Below are 24,275 nucleotides of genomic sequence, written 5' to 3' on the forward strand. Positions count from 1 at the left end.
AAAGAGGTAAAATTTTTCAGCATTGACATTTTACTAAAAACAGACTCATCCCTTCATGTCAATTCAGTAACAGCCCAATTTCTCGGTCATACTTAAGATAGCCTGTATTTTCCAATAGTGAACCAAGAAATGAAGGAAAAACGTCTCTAAAGCCGTGGAAATAGTTTTCATAAGTCCCAGGCCTTTTATTCTAGAAGTGGACATGAGTCACTTCTTCATTTACGTCCTCACTGCTCAGACGTGTTTAACATCTGCTGTGTACCGCTCACCATGTCGGGTGCAAAGGGAGGATAAAAAGACATGGGAACGTAAGAAACTGCCGTTCTAGATGACGTTTCTCTTCCGTGAGGTCAGACCTCCACCACATGCTGAGGAAGCCTATAGTACACATGAGCAGGATTTTGGTGTGCGTAGTGTAGGGTGATGGATGGCGGTGGTTTTCAGAAGGCTTCCTTGCAGATGTAAGACCTGAGCTGAATTGGGAATGTGAGGAGGGAGGATTAGCCTGGCCAGGCTGGGGAGCCAGCAAGTGACGTGTGTGGGGAAGTTAGGGAGGAAGCAGCACCAGGCACTCTACTGTCCTGAGCTTTCCATGTGGCTAGAGCCTAACAGCAAGGGATGCGGCATGTGCAGAAGATGAGACTCAAGGATAAGAAAGACCAGGTGGTGAACATCCTTGTCACGTTTAGAAGCTCAGACTTTATCCTGAAAGCTCCAGGAAGCAGACCATTAATATGTTAAACACATAAGATCACATTTCAGAAAGATCTCATTTTTGATAATGTAATAAAATGGATAGAAGGAAGCAAAGCAGTCAGATAAGGATCTGTGGGAAGTAATTGGTAGAAATCACAGACTGAAGTTTAGATAAAGCTAGTGGAGATTCAAAGAAATGGGTGGATTCTGTCTGCTTAGGAGGTAGAATGAATAAGGAGATGAAAAAAAGGGGGCCGACACCAGGGTCTGGTTTGAGTGATGGGGCAGGTAATGAGTAGTATCATCCACTTAGGAACAGAAGAGATGGAGAAGTTGGCAGTCAGGAGAGGAGATGGTAGGCTAGACCTGTTGTGCCCATGCAGCATTTAAATGAAAATATCTTACAGACTATTTTACATGGGCCTGTACTGCAGCATTAAATACCTGGGTTTGCAGTATAGATTTGGTAAAAATCTGTATATACTGTCATTGGAGCCACAGGGTAGACGAATTCACCAAGGAACAATACAGAGGAGGAAGATAGAACTCTGGAAATATCAGCATCTTGGAAGTGGACAAAGGCCCCTTAAGAAAGGCCTGAAAGGAAGTAGGTTCTCGATTCCCCTACCAGGGATCAAATCTGCATCCCCTATATTGGAAGGGCAGGGCCACCAGGGAAGTCCCAGAAGGCATGTCTTTTTAAAAAGGCTCCTTTAAGCATCTACGTTTGCCTATGGGGGCAGTTCGGGTTTTTCACCCTGATCATATTGTGAAGTTCATTATAAGCATAATGAAACAGTTTCTTGGTCAGGTTTTAACTGTTTTACATTATTAAAAATCTGTATTTTACACAGCTGTGTATGTAATTCTTAATATGGAATGCACAATTCAGCCTGAGCAATAAGCACTGCCTCATTTTTTGAGCCATTTCAGCAGATTTTTGCTTTGCCTTAATTATCTGTGCTCCCTCGTACTCCTGACCTGCTCATCTCTGTACCTGTGTATAAAAGAGAAAAATACGTATTTCTAGCCAGTGATGGTGATCGCAAAGGTCTTTGAACCTAGAATTTGGTAAACCTTTGTTGTAGCCCTGGGTTTGCCAGCATGTTTATGTGACCTCAGCACAGCATCTAACTTCTCAGAGCCTCAGTTCCCTTCTTTACAAACTGAAGTGTGATTAGACCAGGTCGGTGAACCTGAAATGTCACTTCAACAGTTATTAGCACATTTTTTCTCTCAAGCACTGTGTGGGAGAGGGGAAGTCATGAATCTCTAGACTAGGTGAACTCTGTTTACTAGCTCAAACTAGCTGTATGAGTGCTGTTTTTGATTTGGAGGATCAGGCTGAAAGAAGAAAATTACCCAGGAAGTGGGTAAGCAGTGGCCTAATGAGGGGCCAGTTGGGCCATGGTCAGTGAGAAGAAAACCTTAGGGTACTGAGTAGGAGAGATTAAAGAATGGAGGCAAAATACTAAAGTCCAGCATAAAGAGTCCACCCCTTAGTTTTCTTTCCAGACTGATTTTTATCCCACCCACCACCTCTGACTGGGAATCTGCTTCTAGAGCTCTTTGCTGAGATGGGCATTGAGGCTACCTCCAGACTCTTCAGGAGGAATGTGGTGCATGTTCTCTGTCTGAACTGGCTGGGGGAAGGAGAAATGTATCTCCTCCTGCTGTCCCCACAATCTGGCAGGATGGAGCACATGGCCTTGTGAAAACTGCTTTATTACACCAACAAAATCCTAGTGAAAAACAACAATTTCTAGGATTATTTAGTATAACGCCAGAGAGAACTCCATACCTTAGTCATCCCTGGAGAGCTACTATATTACAAATTATAGTAATTGAAATGATTTCCTGATTTATTAATGTGAAATCTTAAATTTTGCATATAAGTGTTGCTTTTAAGTTTTTAGAAATTGAAGATTATTTAAGCAGGTTCTGATAGGTACTTTTGCCCTTGCCTTCTTTCAAAGTATTCATTTTATAGATGGTAACTATATGAAAACAAATTGCCTAGACTCTGCAGGTTTGTTTATTTCGTCAGATACTGAGTACTCTATGCCAAGTACTGTTCTAGTTGCAAGGGATGCAGCTGCTCTCGTGGAGCGTGCTTTCAGGTGATGGCGATGAACACATGAGTAATCTCTCTCAGGTGGTTACAAGTGCTCTGAAGGGTAAAGTAAGAGAGTAGAGAAATTGGGGGTGTTATGTTAGAGGGAAAGACTTCTGATGATGTAACTTGAACAGAACCCTGAACGGAGGGAAGAAGACCAGGAAATGTGGAATATGTTAGTAAAATATTTTTATCAAAACAGTTGAAATAACATTCAGAGACTTGAGTGACTACATTTCACTCGTTTTAAATAAATGAAATGTTTTATTTTGTACATTGACAAAGCTAAGGTTTGTTTCTGTTTGATAATTTCTCTGTCTGGTACTTTAAAAAGTGAATTTTAGTTAATACCTCAACATGGACTTTTATTCCAAACTCCTCGTCAGATAAATGGAAGAACAATACTATTTTGTTGTTGTTATTCAGTCACTAAGTCATGTCCGACTCTTTGTGACCCCATGGGCTGCAGCACGCCAGGCTTCCTTGTCATTCACTGTCTCCCAGAGTTTGCTCAAACTCATGTCCATTGAGTTAGTGATGCTGTCTAACCATATTGCTTACTAATTAATTATGGTGTTAAAACTATCTTAAAATTTAGTGTGAATAAAATCTTTCATTCTTTATATTTTAAAACTGCTACTGTTACTACTAAAAATGCCAACTTTAAAACTAATGAAAAACACATAATCTTTGAATAAAGCTGCAAAAAAAAAATGCCAATTGAAAACCATATGGAATAGAATTGTTTGTTTTATTTCAGTGTTTCTTTTTGTGTTCTCTTCTTACAGATTGAAACACAATTAACAGAGTATCATAAATTGGCTAGAAAATTAAAACTTATCCCTAAGGGTGCTGAAAATTCCAAAGGTTATGACTTTGAAATTAAGTTTAATCCTGACGCTGGTGCCAACTGCCTTGTCAAATACAGAGCTCAAGTTTATGTACGTAATCGTGAGTACTTCGAAGGTTTTTAAGTGATATGATTGATGTCTGCTCATAATATTTATAACTAACAGTTTAAACTTCAGCAGGTCCATAACTCAGGACTAAATGTAGAAATACAACACTGAAACTTGCCTTCTTTCTTCCTGGTAGTAGACCCCTGCTCTCTGTTGTACCGTACTCTTCGAATTATAAAGCCTCATCTTCCTTCTCTTCCTCTAAAAGATTTTATTATATATAAAATAGATGCAAAGATTAAGACAAAAATGAGACCTGATGCTTGCTCTCAAGTTGCTACTACTCATCTCAAGGGAGAAAGACAAAATAAATACTTTATACATGCTTTATTAGAAGTCTTTACACGATATACTAACAAGATCAGTTCTTCTCAACTGAGAGAAGTCTCTACAGCAAAGGTGAACCTGGAATGAAATCTTCAAAGATGAGATATTTATGGGGTGATCTGTGGAAAGGTTTTCAGGCACAAGGACACACAGGAAGGCATGAAGTATAACAGAGCTTTAAGTACCACCAGCGGCCAATAATGAGAGTACTGTACATAATTTTCAGATATGGCCAAGGATGTAATTTGAGGAAGAAAAATTTTAAGTGCCCCCCAAAAAATGTTAATTTTCAAAATAGTTTTTAATTTAAGAATGTCAATTAAAGTCTAAAACCATGTGTTTTTTTCTCTTAAGAATCATTCATTCGTTCCGTGAATTATTTATTGAGTATCAACTACATTCCATACCAGCTAGATGCTGAGATAAAATACCCAGAAAGAGGAATTCCCTGGTGGTCCAGTGGTTAGGATTCAGCCAGGTCCAGGTTAAATCTCAGGTTGGGGAACTAAAATCTCTCGAGCTGCACAGCACACCAAAAAAAAAAAAAAAACACACACACACACATGTAAAGATACAGTCCCTACGTTCCATGTTGCAGTTTATTGGCAGACAGATTTTGATTAAATCTAAGCTTATTTTCAATAGAAAAAAAATGCATCCAATAAACAGTTAATCTTTTACTCTTGTTTCTCAAGCAGCTGCTTGGTAGGTAGGCAGATAGAGTTTACTCACCTGTGTTTTGAGTAGTTTGATGTATCAGTGCAAGAAAACAATTTCTGGATCAAATTACTGTAGAAAAGATTACCCAATGCAAAAAGAATGCATATTCTCAGAAAAGAAGAATCTTTTCTTTGCCCCCTGGAAATAGTTTTACATAATAATAGGACAATAAAAATAGCATCAAGAAGATGCAGCCCCCGCTGTCTACCAATAAGTAGTATTTGGAGAAAGGTTCTTAAAGAGATTAAAGAGGCAACTGCATCCTTCAAAAAAGAACTGCCAAAATTTAAAACTCAGCAAAGATTTCAGAAGACCTACTGAAAACATAGTAGGGTTTTGAAAACATGTAGGGTTTTGAAAACATGTAGAGTTTTCTTTTGGAGCAATGAAATTGTTACAGAATGAGAATACCTTGTGAATGTACTAAATGCCATGGAGTTGTATACTTTTTTTAAAAGAGTTGTGGGTGAGAGAACACCTCCCTCCTGCCTCCCAGTTTTGGCAAGCCAACTTGAGCAATCACCAGCTGGAAAACCATGGCCACTGAGAAGTCCTGGGACATCTGACAAAGGCAGGCATAAGCTAAGCTTTCTTACCTTGTCAGCCTCCTAGACCTCAGACTGAAAAAGCCGGTGGAAGGGGAAGTGGTGAGAGCCCCTTTTCTCTCACTCTTATGTTAAGTCCTGCCACAGGAACTCAGGAAAAGTAGAGAGGGAAATTGCCCTCTCCCTGACAGGGTCCAGATCTTCCTTGTTCCTTCTGCAGCCTCAGTCCTACTTTGCGCGGCTTCTACATCCCAGTCCTTGTTGGATAGACAATCGTCATGTTTCAAGTCTTCTGCTATTAACAACAGAGTTAGAATGAGGAGCAAAAAAAATGAAGAGGACATATAAGGCTAAAGAATTGGAAAGGATTAAGGGGAAAACGATGCATGGAGAGAACAGAGCATAAAAATAAAACCTACATATAATTTGTTTTCAAGAAAGATAACATTAAATTACATGTACTTAAAGAATGTTTAAGTAATAGCAGTGAATTTCCAGAATAGAGAAGCCAGTCTAGAATTTTGCAAGTATTCAAAACCAAAAGCAAGTTACATTCTATAGTTATGGAAATTCCAGTAAAATTAGTTTTATTTTCTTATTGATGGTGTATTAACTTAGATTTAAAACACCGTGGCTTCACTTTTCTCCAAAAGATTCCTCATGAGAGAACTTGTGGAATTATATCATATGTAACTGACATTCCTATGTGTTTTATAGGCACCACTCAAGGAACTGTTGAACCAAACTGAAGAAGAAATTAATAAAGCTCTAAATAAAAAGATGGGTTTAGAGGATACTTTAGAACAAGTAAGTAATGAAACAGTTGTTATACATACAATGTTTTGTGGTTTCCAATTGCTAAGGAATGGATTTTTAATAAAATACGAAAAATGAGTTATACCCTTGACCTAGAAACACTTGAAGTAACTTTTTAAGTAACTTAAACATTCTAAGCTTCACATATCATTAATGATGAAGTGATATGAAACTGAGTAAATCTCCCTTTTTTTCTAATGGCAAATCACCTCTTATAACTTGAGGTGATTTAGTAATATTCGTTTTTTTAGTAAAAGGAAATTGAAATAACTACCTTAGAAGTGAGTATATATCATTTGCAGTTAGAAGCTAACTAGCTATGATTGATAAGAGACTTCCGTTTACCAGATTCTTCATTCAGGACCATGGAATTCAGGGAGATTCAATTTTAAATGCCTATAAAATTCTTTTTCTGAAAGTAGGTTCAGAAAATTCCTGCTTCTGAGATACTTGAAACATACAATCACCAATATAGCTGAGAAAGAAGACTATTGTATTCGATAACCTTTAGGGTAGGGTAAACATTGTTATAATTGATTAAGAAAAGTTAAAAACTCCTCAAATACAAACAAAAGGTATTATTTACATGGCGTGGACTGTAGCCCACCAGGCTTCTCTGCCTAAGGGGATTCTCCAGGCAAAAATACTAGAGTGAGTTGCCATGCCCTCCAGCAGGGGATCTTCCCAACCCAGGGATGTAATCTAGGTCTCCCACACTTGCAGGCGGATTCTTTACCATCTGAGTCACCAGGGAAGCCTATTTGTTTATATAACACCAAACAATTAAAGCAACCGCCTAGCTAATTCAACTCTTTGAAAACTATGTTCTGGCTAACAGATTTTAAGATATAAAAGAAATCCTATCTTTTTTGAGAATAGAAGCTTGTTAACTTTTCCTCATCTGAAAATAAAATCTATGCATTTCACAAATAACTTTAAAAGTAACGCACACTTTTTTTATATTAACAAATTTTCATCAATACTTACTTTGTATTAGAATTTTTCACACCTCCCACACATAGAAAAAGTTGTTAGATAAGTGAAGAGTTTCATGATACTATTGTTATTGTAATTTAGGGCTTCTATAAATGTGTGGGTTTTGTGACTATCATGGGGAAAAGATAAGAATTAGGACTGCTTTAACGGGTGTGCCCCAGTGGTGATGGTTATTTGAGGTGAAGTGTTTAGCCCACTTCAGTACAGTTTCTCTCTGGTTGGAGTGGGCAGTAAGCCTGAAGGCTCAAAAAAGTATGAATTTCAAGCAGTAGGAGCCTCTTGACTGAAATCTGTTTCAGACTACTTGAAACTTTTTAAAGGCTATAGGCAGGAAAAATTGGGCAGGGTAGGGACGCAATTATGAAATGCCTACTATAGTTTAGGCACCATGTTAATGTCCCAAAGATCAATATAACCAAAGCTTATATGAAATACAAAGTCCCATTCAGAGAAGACTAACATATGCTATTATGCTAATCAGATTTGCTTTTTGTTTTTGTTTTTTTCTGCAAGACTCCTTTGGTCATAGAATAAAGTGACTGAGAGGGAAGGCAACTGAAATTAAGAGGTTAAGCTGTAGTACTCAAGTAGGAAATTATGGACATAAAGGGAGGAAACGAAGAAAGGGGACAGGTTGAAGAAATGTTGAGGCAGGACCCAAGCATTTTGTGGCTGAATGAATGCTAGGAGAGAAAGGAGGAGCAACAGTGACTTCTGTTTTTCTAGGGTAGGCAGCGTAAATTAGGAAGAAAACGAGGCTGGGAGTGGCCAGGGCAGTGCAGGAGATGTTGAGCTCGCTTTCCATGAGAGACGAAAAGGAAGCTGAAGCAATAGATTGAAATATAAAAAGGATACTGGGTCTGAAGCCAGGGATGTGGGTGACATTTCTTAGAATGTGTAGAAGAAAGTAGCAAAAGATTGGCAAAGGAAGGAAGTAGACGGAATAGTTGGAGAATAATCAGAAGGAGGAGGATACACTGTAAAAGTCAAGTAAAGAAGAAAGAGTGACCCTAACTAAACTCACTGTGGTAAAGAATTCACAGCGTATAGAAGGAAGTGAGAAGGGGCTTCCGTGGTGGCTCAGACAGCAAAGAATCTGCCTGCAATGCAGAAGACCCGGGTTCAAGCCCTGGGTCAGGAAGATCCCCTGGAGAAGGGAACCCACTCCAGTATCCTTGCCTGGAGAATTCCATGGACCAAAGAGTTCACAATATATACATAATCATCTTGCTGTACATCTTAAACCCATGCAATGTTTTTTTTTTTAATTGAAGGATAATTCCTTTATAGTATTGCCTTGGTTTCTACCAAACATTAACGTGAAACAGCCATAGGTCTACCCATGTAAACCCATGCAACATTATAGGTCAATTATATCTCGATAAAACTAGAAAAAAAGGGAGTGATCAGTGATGTCGTATGCTTGAGAGACTAAAACCTGAAACTGTTTTTAACTTTTATAGCCGATTAACAATGCGATAGTTTCAGGTGAACAGCAAAGGGACTGAGCCATACATATACATGTATCCATTCTCCCCCAAAACTCCCCTCCCATCCAGTCTGCCACATAACATTGAGCAGAGTTTCCTGTGCTGTACAGTAGGTCCTTGTCGGTTTCTATTTTAAGTATAACAGTGTGTACATGCCCATCCCAAACTCCCTAACTATCCCTTCCCTCCATCAACCTTAAGGTTCCCTCAGCAACCTTAAGTTCATTTCTAAGTTTGTGAGTCTGTTTCTATTTTGTAAGTTCATTTGTATCATTTCTTTTCAGATTCCACATTTAAGAGATGTCGTACAATATTTCTCCTCCTGTCTGACTTCGCTCAGTATGACAGTCTCTAGGTCCATCCTTGCTGCTGCAGATGGCATTATTTCATTTTCTTTAATGGCTGAGTGATATCCATGGTGTGTGTGTGTGTAGATATACATATGTATATCTTAATGTACATTTTCTTAATCCATTCCTGTGTCTATGGACATTTAGTTTGCTTCCACGTCTTGGCTATTGTAAATAGTGCTGCAATGAACATTAGGGTGCTAAAACTATTTTTTGATTTGACAAGTAGTTTAACCAAGTTAAGATGGCCTAAGATAAAATAGCAGTTTGAAATAGTAAAGGTTAAACAGTAGCAAAACTAATCAATCTGATAAGTACTTTAAAATAATCCCCAAAACCGTTCAAGAAAAAATGAGAAATGGATAAACTATAAATATGTAGGGAATTTACTTAATTTATGAAGTAATACAAAAATCTATCTTTAAGAAATTTTGCTTATAAGACTAGTTTAACCCTCATACCACAAAGATACCACAAAAGAAGAAAAACCAATCACACTTATGGGTATAAGTATAAAGTTTAAATAATAGCAATTAAAATTTGTTTAGCAAGTATTTTTCTTAAGAGTCTGCTATATATACCTGTACTATAATCAGTGTTGGTGATATAATATCTTTCTTTGTGAATTCTTATTTGTTTGGAAAGGTGAGTGTGAAAACAATTATAACAAATTCATAAGATTTTTGGAGTATAAATACAGCATGTTGTGGATTCTCCATACACCTACCTAAGATAAGCATAGGTTCTTTCTGAAGGAGGTGGTAGATGAGCTGAGTTGTGAATAGCAAGTAGGAGTTGGCCAGTGGATACACAAAAGGATACAAACACAGACACACATGCCTGCCTCTGAAGGCCCGGACACCAAAGACCATGATGTATTAAAGAATTACCTTGAGTCTAAGTAGGATAGGGAAGAAGCCTGGGAAAACAAAAACCTAATTCTGAAGAGACTTACTTGTTCTTACTTACTGGTAGAATTTTTATTCTGTAGGCAGCAGGTACCACTGAAGGTTTTTTAAGTAAGGGAATAAAACCTGTGTATCTTAGTAAGCTTACAGTGTTGACATTCTGAAGAATACTTTAGGAGGTACGTGTGACTGGAGACATACAATTAAGAGACCTAACAGTATCCTGAGCTGTAAATGGTAAGGAGGCAAACCAACGCTATTGCAGTGAGGATGGAGAACAGAGATTTAAAGGTTAAAACAGGGAATTCCCTGGTGATCCAGTGGTTAGGACTCTAAGCTGTCACTGCTGAGGGCCCAGGTTCGATCTCTGGTCGGGAAGCTAAAAATGCTGCAAGCTATGCAGCACTGCCAAAAAAAAAAAAGATTCGAGCAACATTAGTCATCCACTTAGAAGTGAAGGTTAAGGAAGAGAGTGAGATTAAGAATGTCCAGGAGTCCAGCTTTGGTATACAATATTAAAGAAAAGTTACTTAGGACACTTGTTAGCAGTGGTAAGTTAGACTCTGTTCAAGAGGGGCTATTACAGTGGAGTTTGGTAGTAGGTGAGAGAGATGGGGCTTATCCCAAAGGCAACAAAGAAAAGTGGGAATTTATAGCTAAGGAGCAGGGTGGGGATCAGCAGCTGGAAATATCAGAGTTGGGGTATTCTGTCTAAGCACCATCCTAATCGGTTTCTTTCTGAAGGCCGGCCAAGGTGAAAAGTCATCACCTGGAGTGTGGCACAGGATGAGGAACCTGATCAGATATTCAGGATGGGAGATTCTGGTTTAAGTGACTTGGCAGGATTCTTGCTTAAAATTGGATAACACAGAGACAAACATGAAAGCCCAAGTCAATCTAATTGAGAAGAGTTCAGAAGATCCTAAGTAGTTTGGTCAAAAAGAGATTCTTTGTCAGTGACAATGTTCTATAACCTTGATGAAAAATACAAAGAAGGTTGTAGAACAGAATTTCAGCCTGGGATATGCCGTTGCAGGTCTCTGGGACATCAAAGTAGAGAATGTCCAGTAGGCAGTTGAAGTTTGGAAATAATAAAGATACAGGTAGGTATTTTTAGCTTGCATGTAATTAACAGCCAGGAGATCCCCCAGGTATGAGAATGAGCGAGAGCTCTCCCAAGTGAGCAAATGAGAATACAGCCAGAGAGATTACTAGGAGAATGTCCAAAGTACAAGCAGAGAAAGAGAAATCTATTGAATTAGAAGAACCCCCACCCCCACCCCCAAGACTTAAAGAGGAAACAAGGAGTTTCCATGATCTTAGAGACCAGGGAAGAAAGTTTCAATAAGGAGTGGTCAGTAACCACAGGTCTTACTCAGATTAAGTCTGAAAAGCGCACATTGGCTTTAATCATAAAGATGTTCCTCCTGACATTTGCAAAAGCAACATGAACCAGAGGAGCCAGAAAGCATGTTTCTGTGGAGTGTAAATGGTGAAAAGGAAGATACTATAATCCAAATAGGTTATTCTTCATGGGCTGCTACAAATCTATTGCAGATGTTTGAATCCACGGAAAGGTGGTGAAACTGTGGCTGAAAAGTGGTGTGTGGGAAAGATTTTTGGTTTGGTGTGTGGTTTTCTTGTTTTTATAGGAGAGGGTTGTTTGGTTTTGAAGATGAGGGGGAGTTCAACAGGAAAAGGGTGAAGTTTAAAAAAGCAGGAACAAAAGACCTTGATGGATTTGAATGTGGTCCATGAAGAAATACAAAGGCATGAGATCCAGAAAAGAGCTGAAGAGGTTATTTCTCTTCATGAAGAAAATGTGTGCCCTGCATCCTTAAACTAACTGGAAGGAAGAAGGAAAGGTCTCATGTTGGTTGGTTGGTTGGTTGGTTGGAGGCAAGAAGTGATGGAATTCCAGTCTGGTGGCTTCTATCAATTATAGAAGGAAAATATCATCTGATTAATTGATGATTTCTTTGTGACTTGAGAGCTAAGAAAGAAGGGAGGGAGGAAGGAAGTCAAATATTAATAGTTAGGAGTTGCTTTGGCGACTTATTTTTAATTCCTCTCCTGTTTATTGCAATGGAATGTGTATTCATAATCAAGAGGAGGGAGAGGAAATGTCTAATTAATTGGTAAAACTGACATGGCAAGAAGCGCTGCTCAGTTAAAAGTAAACACATTTGACCAACCATGAGGGCCTAGTAGAAGTTCTGGTTATTGGAGTGTCGATTTTGGCCTTATTGCAAGTGAATTGAATAAAACAGTTTGTTTGCTTCAGAAGTAGCATCTTTAGATTGGAAGCAAAGTTTATAGCTTCAGTAACTGGTCTTTAAAATGTGAAAGGCGAGTGATGTAGAAAAAGTCCTTGGAGTTCATTTTGAGTTCTGGGCATATGCTAGTTGAATGATCCTGAGTAAACTGCATTCTTTCCAGCCCACTTTTCTCTCTCTTGAATAGGAAAGGAATGTCCCTTTCAAGATCTTTGGATGACTGAATGACAAGTACTGTGTGCAAGGAAAAAAAAAAAGACAGTACCATACTGCAAGTTTCTTAAATAAGTTTAGTCATTTTACCATCCTACCTTTCACCAAATAACAATAGCTTCACTAAATTTTTCCCAAATCGTGTGTTTTGTTTTAAATTTATGTATGTGTAGAATAATCCTTTTAAAGAAAGACATCAACTACTTTCTGTTTCCTGTTGCAAATACTATCCTCTTGATCTAGCTGAAAAACATTCTGTATTAATTACCAATATCAACTGGTATCAGCACTTGTCAACAGGAAATGAAAGAAACACTTTTTTTTTTTAAGGAACACTTTTTTTCTTCCCCATTTTGGTTTCAGCAGATCTTAAAGCTCAAACTTGAACAAGATTAAACGTTAACTTGATTACTCTTTGGAAGAATGCATTGACTATAACCAATTAGCAAATATTATCAAATAAAATCAGTTTGAGTAGTTCTCTTTAACATCCCAGAAAGTGAACACACAAATGAAAGCCACATAACTAAAGTAGATAAAAATCTAAATAAAGTTAAGACTTGAAAACGGCAGGGGAAGGAGTGGGTGGGACGAATTTAGAGAGATTCATTGACATAAATACACTACCATGTGTAAAATAGATAGTAGGAAGCGGCTGTAGGGAACTCAGCTCGGGGCTCTGTGATGACCTAGAGGGGTGGGATGGCGCGGGAGGGAAGTGATGTATGTATATGTACAGCTGATTCATGGTGTAGAGCAGACACTAACAACATTGTAAAGCAAATGATGTTCCAATTTTAAAAATAAATAAAACCTATCCATTAAATGGAAGAGAAAAAAAAACCTAGAGAGCAAAACAATTTATATTTAAGGACTCTGACAGCTACAGAAAAATAGAAAAACAGATATTGGTATCTCTATTTTACTGAGAATTAAGCCAAATTTTTTTATTCCTAACTAATGCCCTACTATACCATTCTACATTTAAATATTATATATTTTTTTAAAATGCCACCTTGAAATTAACTTTTCTTGGAAAAAAATTAAATTTGTATGACATGAAAGGTAAAAGGCCACAAGAACTAGAAGAAACAAAATGGTTCAGTTAGTTGGTTGATAATACAAAAGTTTTATAACTTATGAAAAATTTTTTGGTGTATAGTTATGATTTCTCAACCAAAGTTTTATTCCTCAAGTTAAGTACAATGATCACAGAAAGCAGGAGAAGTGTACGAACTCTGAAAGAAGAAGTTCAAAAGCTGGATGATCTTTACCAACAGAAAATGAAGGTGAGAGTTTTGCCATTTGTTTAGGTTCTCCAAAGCCATGTTGATGGACTAGGCACCTGTTCCGACATCAAGCTTAAATCTTTGAGCTATATCCTATATCTTGTCTACAGTAATCTTCTTGTCCAAAGTTTATTGTAAGGAGTTATTTCTTTTCTAAAGAACTTTTTTCTGGAATTGCGCTATTTTACCATAGACCATGTTTAATACTCCACTACTACTTTGTATTTACATTTGTGATTCAGTATATTTCCTATATACAGGCTTGAAATCACTGCTAAATGAATGCAGTATAGGCCTGTTCGAAAGGTCACATTTACGTTTATAGTATAAAATTTCCAAAAGACCATTTAAAGTCTTACCACGTGTAAAGCAGTAAACAGTCCTGTGAATACAAATGATGATGCAACCTGATTTTTTTGAATGCTTGACATAAATGGTTTTTTTTCATCCCCTTGGAGTATATAGAATGTGAATATTGAAAAAACATAACTGTGACTTTATCCTGATAGGAAGCTGAGGAAGAGGACAAAAAATGTGCCGATGAGCTGGAGTCCTTGGAGAAACACAAGCACCTGCTGGAGAGCGCAGTTAACGAGGGCCTCAGTGAGGCTGTGAATGAGTTAGACGCTATTCAGCGGGAGTAAGTTCATCTCGCCAAGATCTGTGATGTGTATTTTCTGTTTAATTATTTAACATTTTTATAAAACTAGACCTGGTTTATTCGCTTGGCTTTACATTATAGAGCTGGCCTGGGGAGGAGGAGGGTGAGTAGAACTGAATGAAGTAGAGCAGCTTAAGATACTTCCCCTGGATGGTACATTCTTCTCCCATGACAGCTGTTGTCCCGTTACCTTTCCAGTCAGAAGAGAACTGAATAGTTATAATCCATAGGCTCTATGTTAATTTATATTCAAATACACTCAAAAAACTTAAAAAAAAACTTTCAGTCTGGCACTATAATCCTTAAAATCACATCTTTCTTGTTTCCTTACTTGTAGCCTAGGGATAGGAAAGTCAGGTGAAGGTGTTTGGGGCATATAGTTTTTGTTTATAATCTGAATCCAAATGCCTAAAAGTAGGACTCCCAATTCCTTCCTTCATCTGTATTTAGTGTCTTGTCCCTGAAAGCATTTACATTTATAATCCTTTTGGAGACTCAGGTAAACAGTATGCTCCCAAGTTTTATCTGTTAAAGCATGAAGGTTTGGTGCTGTTCGGTGCTGTTATTTGCATGGGATCTTTGGAAATGTTTTTATTTCTGTTTGATTGCAAACTGGACCTCTGTGAATTAGACACAGAGTAAGCAGAACATAGACAACCACACCCTGGTTTCATTGAAATACGAAAAGAAGTGAGCTAGCAAAATCTGACATATTAGGTTTTCTCCTAGACAGTTCAAACAAGAGTCTCTGTCCTACAGATACCAACTAGTCGTGCAGACCACAACTGAAGAGAGACGGAAAGTGGGAAATAACTTGCAGCGTCTTTTAGAGATGGTTGCTATACATGTCGGGTCTTTGGAGGTAAGTGTGTGAAGTCTTTCCTACAATCTAAGAAAGCTTTTTCAAACTCTGATTTATTTCTGTTTTGCTTCTATAGAAATTAAATGATCATTTTTATTTCTCTGGAGAATATGATCTAGTAAAAATTTATCAGAAGAGTCTTACATAGCGGTGTGTGTTTTGTAGTCATCTGTTTTACATAGATTTTTAACTAATGAATAATATACCCATATACTGGTATACGATTCATCGATAAAAGAAACACTGATGCATGCTACAACGTGAATGAATGTCAAAAACATAATACTCAGTGAAAGATGCAAAAGTGCGCATATTTATGACTCACTAATATAAAATGTCCAGAAAAGGCCGATCTGCAGAGGCCGAAAGTAGATTTATGTTGCCAGGGGCTAGGGTGGGAATAAGGGCAGATGGGCACAAAGATTGTGGTGAAGGTTGTGCAACTTTGTCACTTGATTAAGTTATTCTTCTTCCTTAAGGCATGTTTGTTTTCATTGAGTTATAATATAAATACAAAAAATAGCATAGCCCTTAATAAAAAATAAGTAATCTGTCTTATTTGCATAAGCAATATACAATGATATTTTACTACATCCAACAGTGTATAATGACGTGGCAGGCCATATTCTACACACCAAAAACATTAGTACATACAAGATGTAATAAAGATGAAAGAGCATGTTTTAATGACAAATATTTTTCCTGTTACAAAGCAAGAGTCAACTGAGTCAATCTGAAAATCAAATTGGCTTTATTCAGTGATTCATGTTTTGGGCAGCATCCCATGTGGCAGATAAAAAGGAGCTCCAGAAAAGACAAGGTTTAAAAAGTCAGAGGGGGTGGGACAGAGAAGTCATAAATTTAAACAGGGTAATTCAGGCAAAGTGGCAAGGTCACCTTCCTTTGTGGGACAGAAGTTCTATTTGGCAGATGACCTCACTGGTGCCAACCAGGAAATTCCAGAAGGACCAGTTATGATGACATTGCTGGGGAAGGTTGTAACTGCAGTTAGATTGAGCATTAAGTCCCACCTTAGTGATGTAGGCTTAGCTAAAGTGATTCCATTTTGAGCCTGATGTTTCTTTTTAACATTCCTTCCTGTTAATTTCATGTGTGTAAACACAGAATAAAGTATTTTGGAAACATGAAATTTATCTTATCTCCACCTTTCAAGTAGCTTGAAGGTTTAACAATAAAACTATCCCTGCAACCTGCTGAGCAGAGCTAAAATTGCTAAATCTAAAGGTCCTTAGAAATTCACTAGGAGATAAATTTAGGGGGGAGCTCATAATATCACATTAAAAGGTTTTCATTTGTTAGACAACAGAGCATGTGATCTTCTCTCCCCTCTTCTCTTCTGAGTGACATTGAACTTCCGCTCACTTGCTGGCCAGTGCTCTTCTCTGCTTAGTGGTAAAAGCTAAGAAAAGCACCCTGCAATACTGCGTCAGAAAACCTGGGTTCTACCCACGTCTTCCTAGTTCCACCACTCAGTGTCTCCGTAACCTTTCGTGGCTCCTTGTTCAAGAGTTATTGTTCATCTGGACCACAGACCAGAAAATGATTTGAGTGGTTACATTTCTGGAGGTCAGAAATCTAAAATGATCCCTTGGGGCTGCACTCCTTCTAGAAATCACAAGTAGTCCTTGGGTTGTGGTCTCTTCCTCCATCTTCAAAGCCAGTAACCCAGTATCATCTGTCCTCTCTAACCTCTCTTTGTCCTTATGCCTTCCTTCTCTGACTCCCACACAGCTGATTCCTTCTCACAGAGACCCTTAAAATTACGCTGCCCCACCAGGATTGTGCAGAATAATCTTTTCTCAAAATTCTTAACTTGTTCACATCTTCAAAGTTCCTTTGACCATGTTACATAGCATTCATAGGTTCTGGTGATCTATGGACAGCTTTTAGGAGTCACTTCAGCCTACTACACCTGGGAACAAACAAAAATTCATTAACAGTAAAATGGAAAAGTAAATGTTGGTACATTCATTCAATAGAATGTTATATAGAAGTACATGAATAAGCTATAGCTATACAAAAGGAACACAGGAGGGACTGACCAGGTAGATGTAAGAGTATTCAGTTTATTCTTATTCTTACAAACGTTGCAGTCTTATTTATAGACTTCACAATTAAATGCTTTAAAAGAAATCGATGTTTTTACATTAACAATTGCTAAATTTTTCCATTAGAAACACCTTGAGGAGCAGATTGCTAAAAACGATAGAGAGTGTAAAGAATACGCATCTGAAGATCTCTTGGAAAACATCAGAGAGATTGGAGACAAGTACAAGAAGAAAGCTGCTCTAATTCAGGCTCTTGATGAATGAAGATAAAGTATTGATTAAGCAAGAACTTTATTAGCAGTGTAAATTTTGAAACGTCCTTTGTAGGTCTGAAAACTCTTTAGCATATCCTATATCCCTCCTTACAATGAAGTCTCATGACCACATCCTCCCAAGCCCGTGAAGTATTTTTATAGCTTTTCTAAATCTAGTTCATTAACTTAAGATATGTAGAACCTGAAATTATGGTAACTTGTTGGATTGTTATATTTAGATATGAAAGACCAGTTATATTATGTACCTGGAGTTAATAAATTGCCTCAGTGCAGTGTGTTTTTTCCCCTGATTTCTCTGCCTAACTTGACATGGTTAGAAAAATAAGTATTTCGAGTATAAGAATTTTAAAGTATAATTAAACAGGAATCAGCAAACTACATAGGCCAAATCTAATCACACCCATTCATTGATGAGTCATCTGTGACTGCTTTCCCCCTACGAAAGTTTAGGGATTCTCCTGGTAGTCCAGTAGTTGGGACTCTGTGCTTCCAATGCAGGGGGCACAGGTTCAATCCCTGGTTGGGGAACTAGGCTCCTATATGCCACACAGTGTAGCCAAAAAGAAAAAAGAGCAGAATTTATTGTGTGTGACAGATCAGATGGCCTGAAAAGCCAAAAATGTGTACTATCCACCCCTTTACAGAAAGTTTGCCAGCCCCTGGGGTAAACTACACATGTTGACTCTGACTGACTGACTGAAAACCTTTCCTAATCATTCTGGACACATGGTCAGACCCACTGTTTATCCAGAGCTGAGAAACTAAATTTCTGGATCCATGCTGTCTTTACTCTGAATTTTTCAAAGCCGAAGGATGTGGAATGTGAGAATCAGAAGAAACAATCTCGTTTTTTAGAGATGAAAATTTATTCCTAGAGAAGTTCTGACTTACCTCAGGCCATGCCTCTTATTGGCAGAAGCCCCCCTCAACTGGAACCTGTGCTCAATCCTGACCACAGAAGCCCTGAAACATGAATGTTCTGGATGGGGAGGGAGTCACGTTGGAAAGTGAGGTTTTAGGGACTTCCCTAATGGTCCAGTGGTTAAGAATCCGATTTACAGTGCAGGGCATGTGGGTTCGATCCCTGGTTGGGAATCTAAGGTGCCACATACTGTGGGGCAACTAACCCAGCGGCACAACTACTGAAGCCCAAGAGCTCTGGAGCCCGTGCTCCACAAGAGAAGACTCCACACCGCATCTAGAGAAAGCACTCACACTACAACTAAGAACCCACCCACTGCAGTGAAGTGAAGACCCAGAATAATTTTTTTAAGAAGAAGCTTCTTCGACAGGTCTAAATTGTTGGGAATCTCCTTGAAGTGGCATCCGCCTCCAGTTGAACTTTCTATTCTTTGTATTCCAACTCTAATGCAAATCAGAGTGAAAAGCATGATATAATGAAGCATAAGCAGTATACAGAATGAGGCTCAGCAGGTAAAGAATCCGCCTGCAACGCAGGAGACACAAGTTCGATTCCGGGTCAGGAAGATCCCCCAGAGGAGGAAATGGCAACCCACTCCAGTATCATTGCCTGGGAAATCCCATGGACAGAGGGAGCCTGGTGCGCCATAGTCCATGGGGTTGTAAAGAGTTGAACACCATTTAGCAATTAAACACACACATGTACAGAATGGAATGTCTTTTAGGAAGGGCAGGGAGGGGGCATTCAGCCTGGAGTGTCCATTCAAAGACAAGTCATCACTGGGAGATAATTAATAGGTGTGGCAAGATTAATGGTTACCAATGTATTCAAGAATCTTGACTCTGACATCTAATAGAACCTTATTCAATGGTGGAAATGTTCTGTCTACACTAACCAGTGTGGTACCAGCCATATGAATCTACTGTGTACTCGGATGATATATATATATATATGACAAAATGCATACTCAGGGCTGTGCCACTCAGAACATAGTATGGAAACAGCATCAGCATCACTGGGGAGCTCATTAAAAATGCAGACTGTTGGCCCCACCCCAAACCTACTAAATCAGAATCTGCACTTTTTGCTGTGTATTGACACAGACTTAAACTTTTCCTAAGTTCTGGCGTATATATATATATATATATATGTATCCTTCCATAAAATCATCCTCACAAGCTAATGAATATATCCATCACTGCTTAAGTTCCCTTGTGGCCCTTTGCAGTCCTTCGTCTTGCCCCTGCCTGACACCCCTCCCCAGGCAAACACTGATCTGCTTTCTGTTACTTTAGTTTGCATTTTCTATAAACAATCATTTTTGTTTCATAAAGCTGTGAGGTCCATGTTGCGATAGTTCATACCTTTTCATTGATGAGTAGTGTTCCATTGTATTTATTGAGTTTGTTTATTCATTTACCTGTTGATGGACATTTGGATTGTTTATAGTTTGGGCTATTTTATAAATAAAGTCATTATGAGCTTTCATGTACAGATGTTTATGTGCATATCCTTTCATTTCGCTTGGGTAAACACATAAGAGTAGAATGGCTAGTTCATATGTGGCAGAAAATGTTTCCTAACGTGGTTCCTACCTGCAGTGTATGAGCTGCTTACGTCCTTACTCACAGTTGTATGGTTTTAATTCAGCCATCCTAAGGGTATGTGGTTCTATCTACTATGATATTAATTTGCAGTTTCCTAATGAGCAAAGGTGTTAAATATCTTTTCATATGTGTTTTTTATCAACCATATATGTTATGTATATGTATTCTCCCAGCCTGTGATTTGCCTTCTCATTTTCTTAATGTGCTTAGTCACTCAGTTGTGTCCAACTCTTTTCGACCCCGTTTGTAGCATGCCAGGCTCCTCTGTCCATGGGTATTCTCTGGGCAAGATTACTGCCCTCCTTCAGGGGATCTTCCCAACCCAGGGATTGAACCCAGGTTTCCCCACATTGCAGGCGGATTCTTTACTATCTGAGTCACCAGGGAAGCCCTATTTTCTTAATGTGCCTTTTTTTTAAGTTCCCAATCTAGTCTCATATTTATACTTTTTGGGGGGAGCTATGCTTCATTGCTCAATGGCAACCCACTCCAGTACTCTTGCTTGGAAAATCCCATGGGCGGAGGTTGCAGTCCATGGGATCGCTAACAGTCGGACACGACTGAGTGACTTCACTTTCACTTTTCCCTTTCATACATTGGAGAAGGAAATGGCAACCCACTCCAGTGTTCTTGCCTGGAGAATCCCAGGGATGGGGGAGCCTGGTGGGCTGCCGTCTCGGGTCGCACAGAGTCGGACACGACTGAATCGACTTAGCAGCAGCAGCAGCAGCATGCTTCGTTGCTGCTTGGGCTTTTCTCTACTTACGGCAAATGGGGTCTAGTTTCTAGTTGCAGCTGTGGTAGGCTTCTCATTACGGTGGCTTCTCTTGTTGCAAACCCAGGTTCTGGGGCAGACAGACTTCAGTAGTTGCTGTGTAGGGCTCAGTAGTTGTGGCTCCCAGGTTCTAGAGCACAGGCTCAATAGCTGTGGCACACAGGCTTAGTTGCTCTGCAGTATGTGGGATATTCCCAGACCAGAAATTGAACCCGTGTCTCCTACATTGGCAGGCAGATTCTTCACTACTGAGCCACCAGGGAAACCCTTACTAGTGTCTTTTGAAGAATAAAAGTTTTAAATTTTGATGAGGTCAAATTTATTGCTTTATATAAACTACTTTCTGCATATCATGTAGTAAGATTTAACGAATCTTTGCCAAGCCCAAGAAATCTTTGCCAATACCACTGTGATTTACACCTATGTTTTTTCTAGAAGTTTTATACTTTTGACTACTAAGCCAAAATCTGAATTCAAGTGTGCATTTTTAAAAGGCCACTAAGTTGTTCATATGTACATTAAAATTTTAGGAGCACTGCTTTTTTTAAAAGAGAAACTCACCACTAGTTAAATATTATCCATAATGTCATACTATTTAATAGCAACTCTAGGAATGACAATAAAATTGCACTAAGTATAATCAAAATGATAACCTCAGCACAACTTGGAACATGCTCAGGAGGCAGAAATGATCCCTGTACTTTCAGTTTACACACTTTTACCTCACTCTACACACTTTCTTCTGAATTCCTAAGGACACACTTATCTCCAGAACTAACATCATTACAGTAAAACAGATATTGTTCCAGTTACAAGTTCCAAGAATCCTGGAGTCAGAAAAGGCTTTAGATATGCAGTTCAACCTTCCAGTCAATGAGGAACACCCCCCATAGCATTTCTGTAGATGGTTACCTGGCCATCGTCTGATTAGTGTGGTGATAGGACTGCTTCCAAGTGGTTCACTCCTTTGAAGCATTTAATGACAGCATCACTGCTTGTCATAACGTTCTATCTCATATTGGGCTGAAATCTGCCTTTGTGTAACTTCCTCCAGTTTCGACTTTTTGTCACAGAACAGTTGGGTGGTCATAGTTTCCAGTTCCACTCAGTGACATTGGTTGGTTATTTATTATTGTATATCTTATATTTGATCTTGTGTTTGATAAAGTCAGTCTTTCCCCATTGTTTTGATCTTTGTAATTTTACCTTGCTTTTGATGTTACTATTTTTAAGCCTTTCCTCTATAGGAGTATTTTTTTTTCTTTTCTTTCTTCTTTTTTTTTTTTTGGACAGGAAACTGGGATTTATTGGTGGGCTTGAGGAAGGCGGGGACAGCACCGAGGGTCTCATGAGTGCAGGCCCGCCATTTGTCCAGGGGCCACGATTAGTGATTATTTGACCCCACAGCCATCCAGGATGAGCCGCTTTTCTGACATATTTTCAAATTCATCCACATGAACCTTAGTAAATTCCCACTTCTTGGAGATGTGGATCTTCTGGTGGCCAGGGAACTGGACCTTGGCCCTGCGGAGGGCCTCAGTCACATGCTCCTTGTTCTGCAGGCTGGTGTGGATGGACATTATGACTTTGCTGGTGTGGACCCTGGCCACTTCACCCTGGGTCTTTCCAAAGGCAGCACACATACCTGTCTGGAGCCTAGACTGGGACCAGCATGCCAGTTGTGACTGTCCACTGGAAAGGACTGTCCACTGGAAAGGGCTGTCCCCAAGTTCCCTGTACAGATAACAGGTGGCATACACTACCGGGAAGGCTGCTCTCTGCAGCCATTGCACATCAGCCCCCCATGGGGAACAGAACACAGTCAGTTTAATTGGCAGAAAATTATTTTCTTTTTAATTTTGAAATAATTTGACTTTTTAAAAGCTGTAAGATGAATACATACAAATAATCCCGTTCACATAAATACCATAGCTAATATTTTACTACATTTATTTATCATTCTCTCCCCCTGCCCTCCCTATTTACTTATTTATTTAGCTAGCTGTCTATCTTGACTCTCTTAGAAGCTGCAGACATGATACTCCTTTACCTCTAATACTTCAGTGCATATTTCCTAAAACCAAGGACAAGCTCTTATATAACCACAAGGCAATTTCAAAATCAGAAAATTAATATTGATATTACCTGATCTATAGAACTTACTCAAATTTTGCCAGTTGTCCCAATAATGTCCTTTATTTAGGACTTTTTTCTCCTGGTCTAAAATGCAATTCAGAATCACATATTTCATTTATTAATAGTTGCCCGATATATTTAATCTCTTCTGTACTGAAAGAAGAGATTAAATATATCGGGCAACTATTGGAGAAGACTCTTGAGAGTCCCTTGGACTGCAAGAAGATCCAACCAGTCCATTCTGAAGGAGATCGGCCCTGGGATTTCTTTGGAAGGAATGATGCTAAAGCTGAAACTCCAGTACTTTGGCCACCTCATGCGAAGAGTTGACTCATTGGAAAAGACTCTGATGCTGGGAGGGATTGGGGGCAGGAGGAGAAGGGGACGACAGAGGATGAGATGGCTGGATGGCATCACTGACTTGATGGACGTGAGTCTGAGTGAACTCCGGGAGTTGGTGTTGGACAGGGAGGCCTGGTGTGCTGCGATTCATGGGGTCGCAAAGAGTCGGACACGACTGAGTGGCTGATCTGATACTGAAAGAGTTCCTCATTCTGTCTTTGACTTTCATGACCTTGACATTTTTGAAGACTCCAGTAATTAGACTGTTGTTCAATTTTTTCTTAACATGTTCCTGTGATTATATAGGGTATATGACCTTGAAGGATATGACAGAACTGATGTCACATTCTTCTCAGTACACCGCTTCAAAAGGTACATGATGCTTATGGTTCCATTAGTGTTAACTGATTAATGCCTGATGAACTATGGACAAAGGTTCATGACATTGTACAGGAGGCAGGGATCAAGACCATCCCCAAGAAAAGGAAATGCAAAAAGGCAAAAGGTTGTCTGAGGAGGCCTTACAAATAGCTGAGGAAAGAAGAGAAGCAAAAGGCAATGGAGAAAAGGAAAGATATACCCATTTGAATGCAGAGTTCCAAAGAATAACAAGGAGAGATAAGGAAGCCTTCAGTGATCAATGCAAAGAAATAGAGGAAACCAATAGAATGAGAAAGACTAGAAATCTCTTCAAGAAAATTCGAGATACCAAGGGATTCATGCAAAGATGGGCTCGATAAAGCAAAGAAATTGCAATGGCAACCCACTCCAGTACTCTTGCCTGGAAAATCCTGTGGACGGAGGAGCCTGGTAGGCTGAAGTCCATGGGGTTGTTGAGAGTCGGACACGACTGAGCGGCTTCACTTTCACTTTCTACTTTCATGCATTGGAGAAGGAAATGGCAACCCACTCCAGTGTTCTTGCC

The 24,275-nt window shown here is 39.0% G+C and overlaps 1 protein-coding gene and 1 pseudogene across 1 annotated transcript in view; one reads left to right on the forward strand and one right to left on the reverse strand.

The window, feature by feature from the left end:
• The window catches only part of NDC80 (NDC80 kinetochore complex component), a 35,689-nt gene extending 15,718 nt beyond the window's left edge, over positions 1-19,971 (forward strand). The window contains exons 12-17 of the mRNA XM_005893652.3: positions 3,601-3,753; positions 6,081-6,170; positions 13,609-13,701; positions 14,211-14,341; positions 15,122-15,224; positions 17,420-19,971. Coding sequence (XP_005893714.1) covers positions 3,601-3,753; positions 6,081-6,170; positions 13,609-13,701; positions 14,211-14,341; positions 15,122-15,224; positions 17,420-17,557 — 708 coding nt within the window. The 3' untranslated portion in view covers positions 17,558-19,971. The remainder of the gene's footprint in view (positions 1-3,600; positions 3,754-6,080; positions 6,171-13,608; positions 13,702-14,210; positions 14,342-15,121; positions 15,225-17,419) is intronic.
• A 2,618-nt stretch (positions 19,972-22,589) lies between these two features.
• LOC138985488 (small nucleolar RNA SNORA70) lies at positions 22,590-22,713 on the reverse strand (annotated as a pseudogene).
• Positions 22,714-24,275: the final 1,562 nt, after the last annotated feature.

This window comes from Bos mutus, chromosome 24 (assembly GCF_027580195.1).
Source record: "Bos mutus isolate GX-2022 chromosome 24, NWIPB_WYAK_1.1, whole genome shotgun sequence".
NCBI classification, from domain to species: domain Eukaryota; kingdom Metazoa; phylum Chordata; class Mammalia; order Artiodactyla; family Bovidae; genus Bos; species Bos mutus.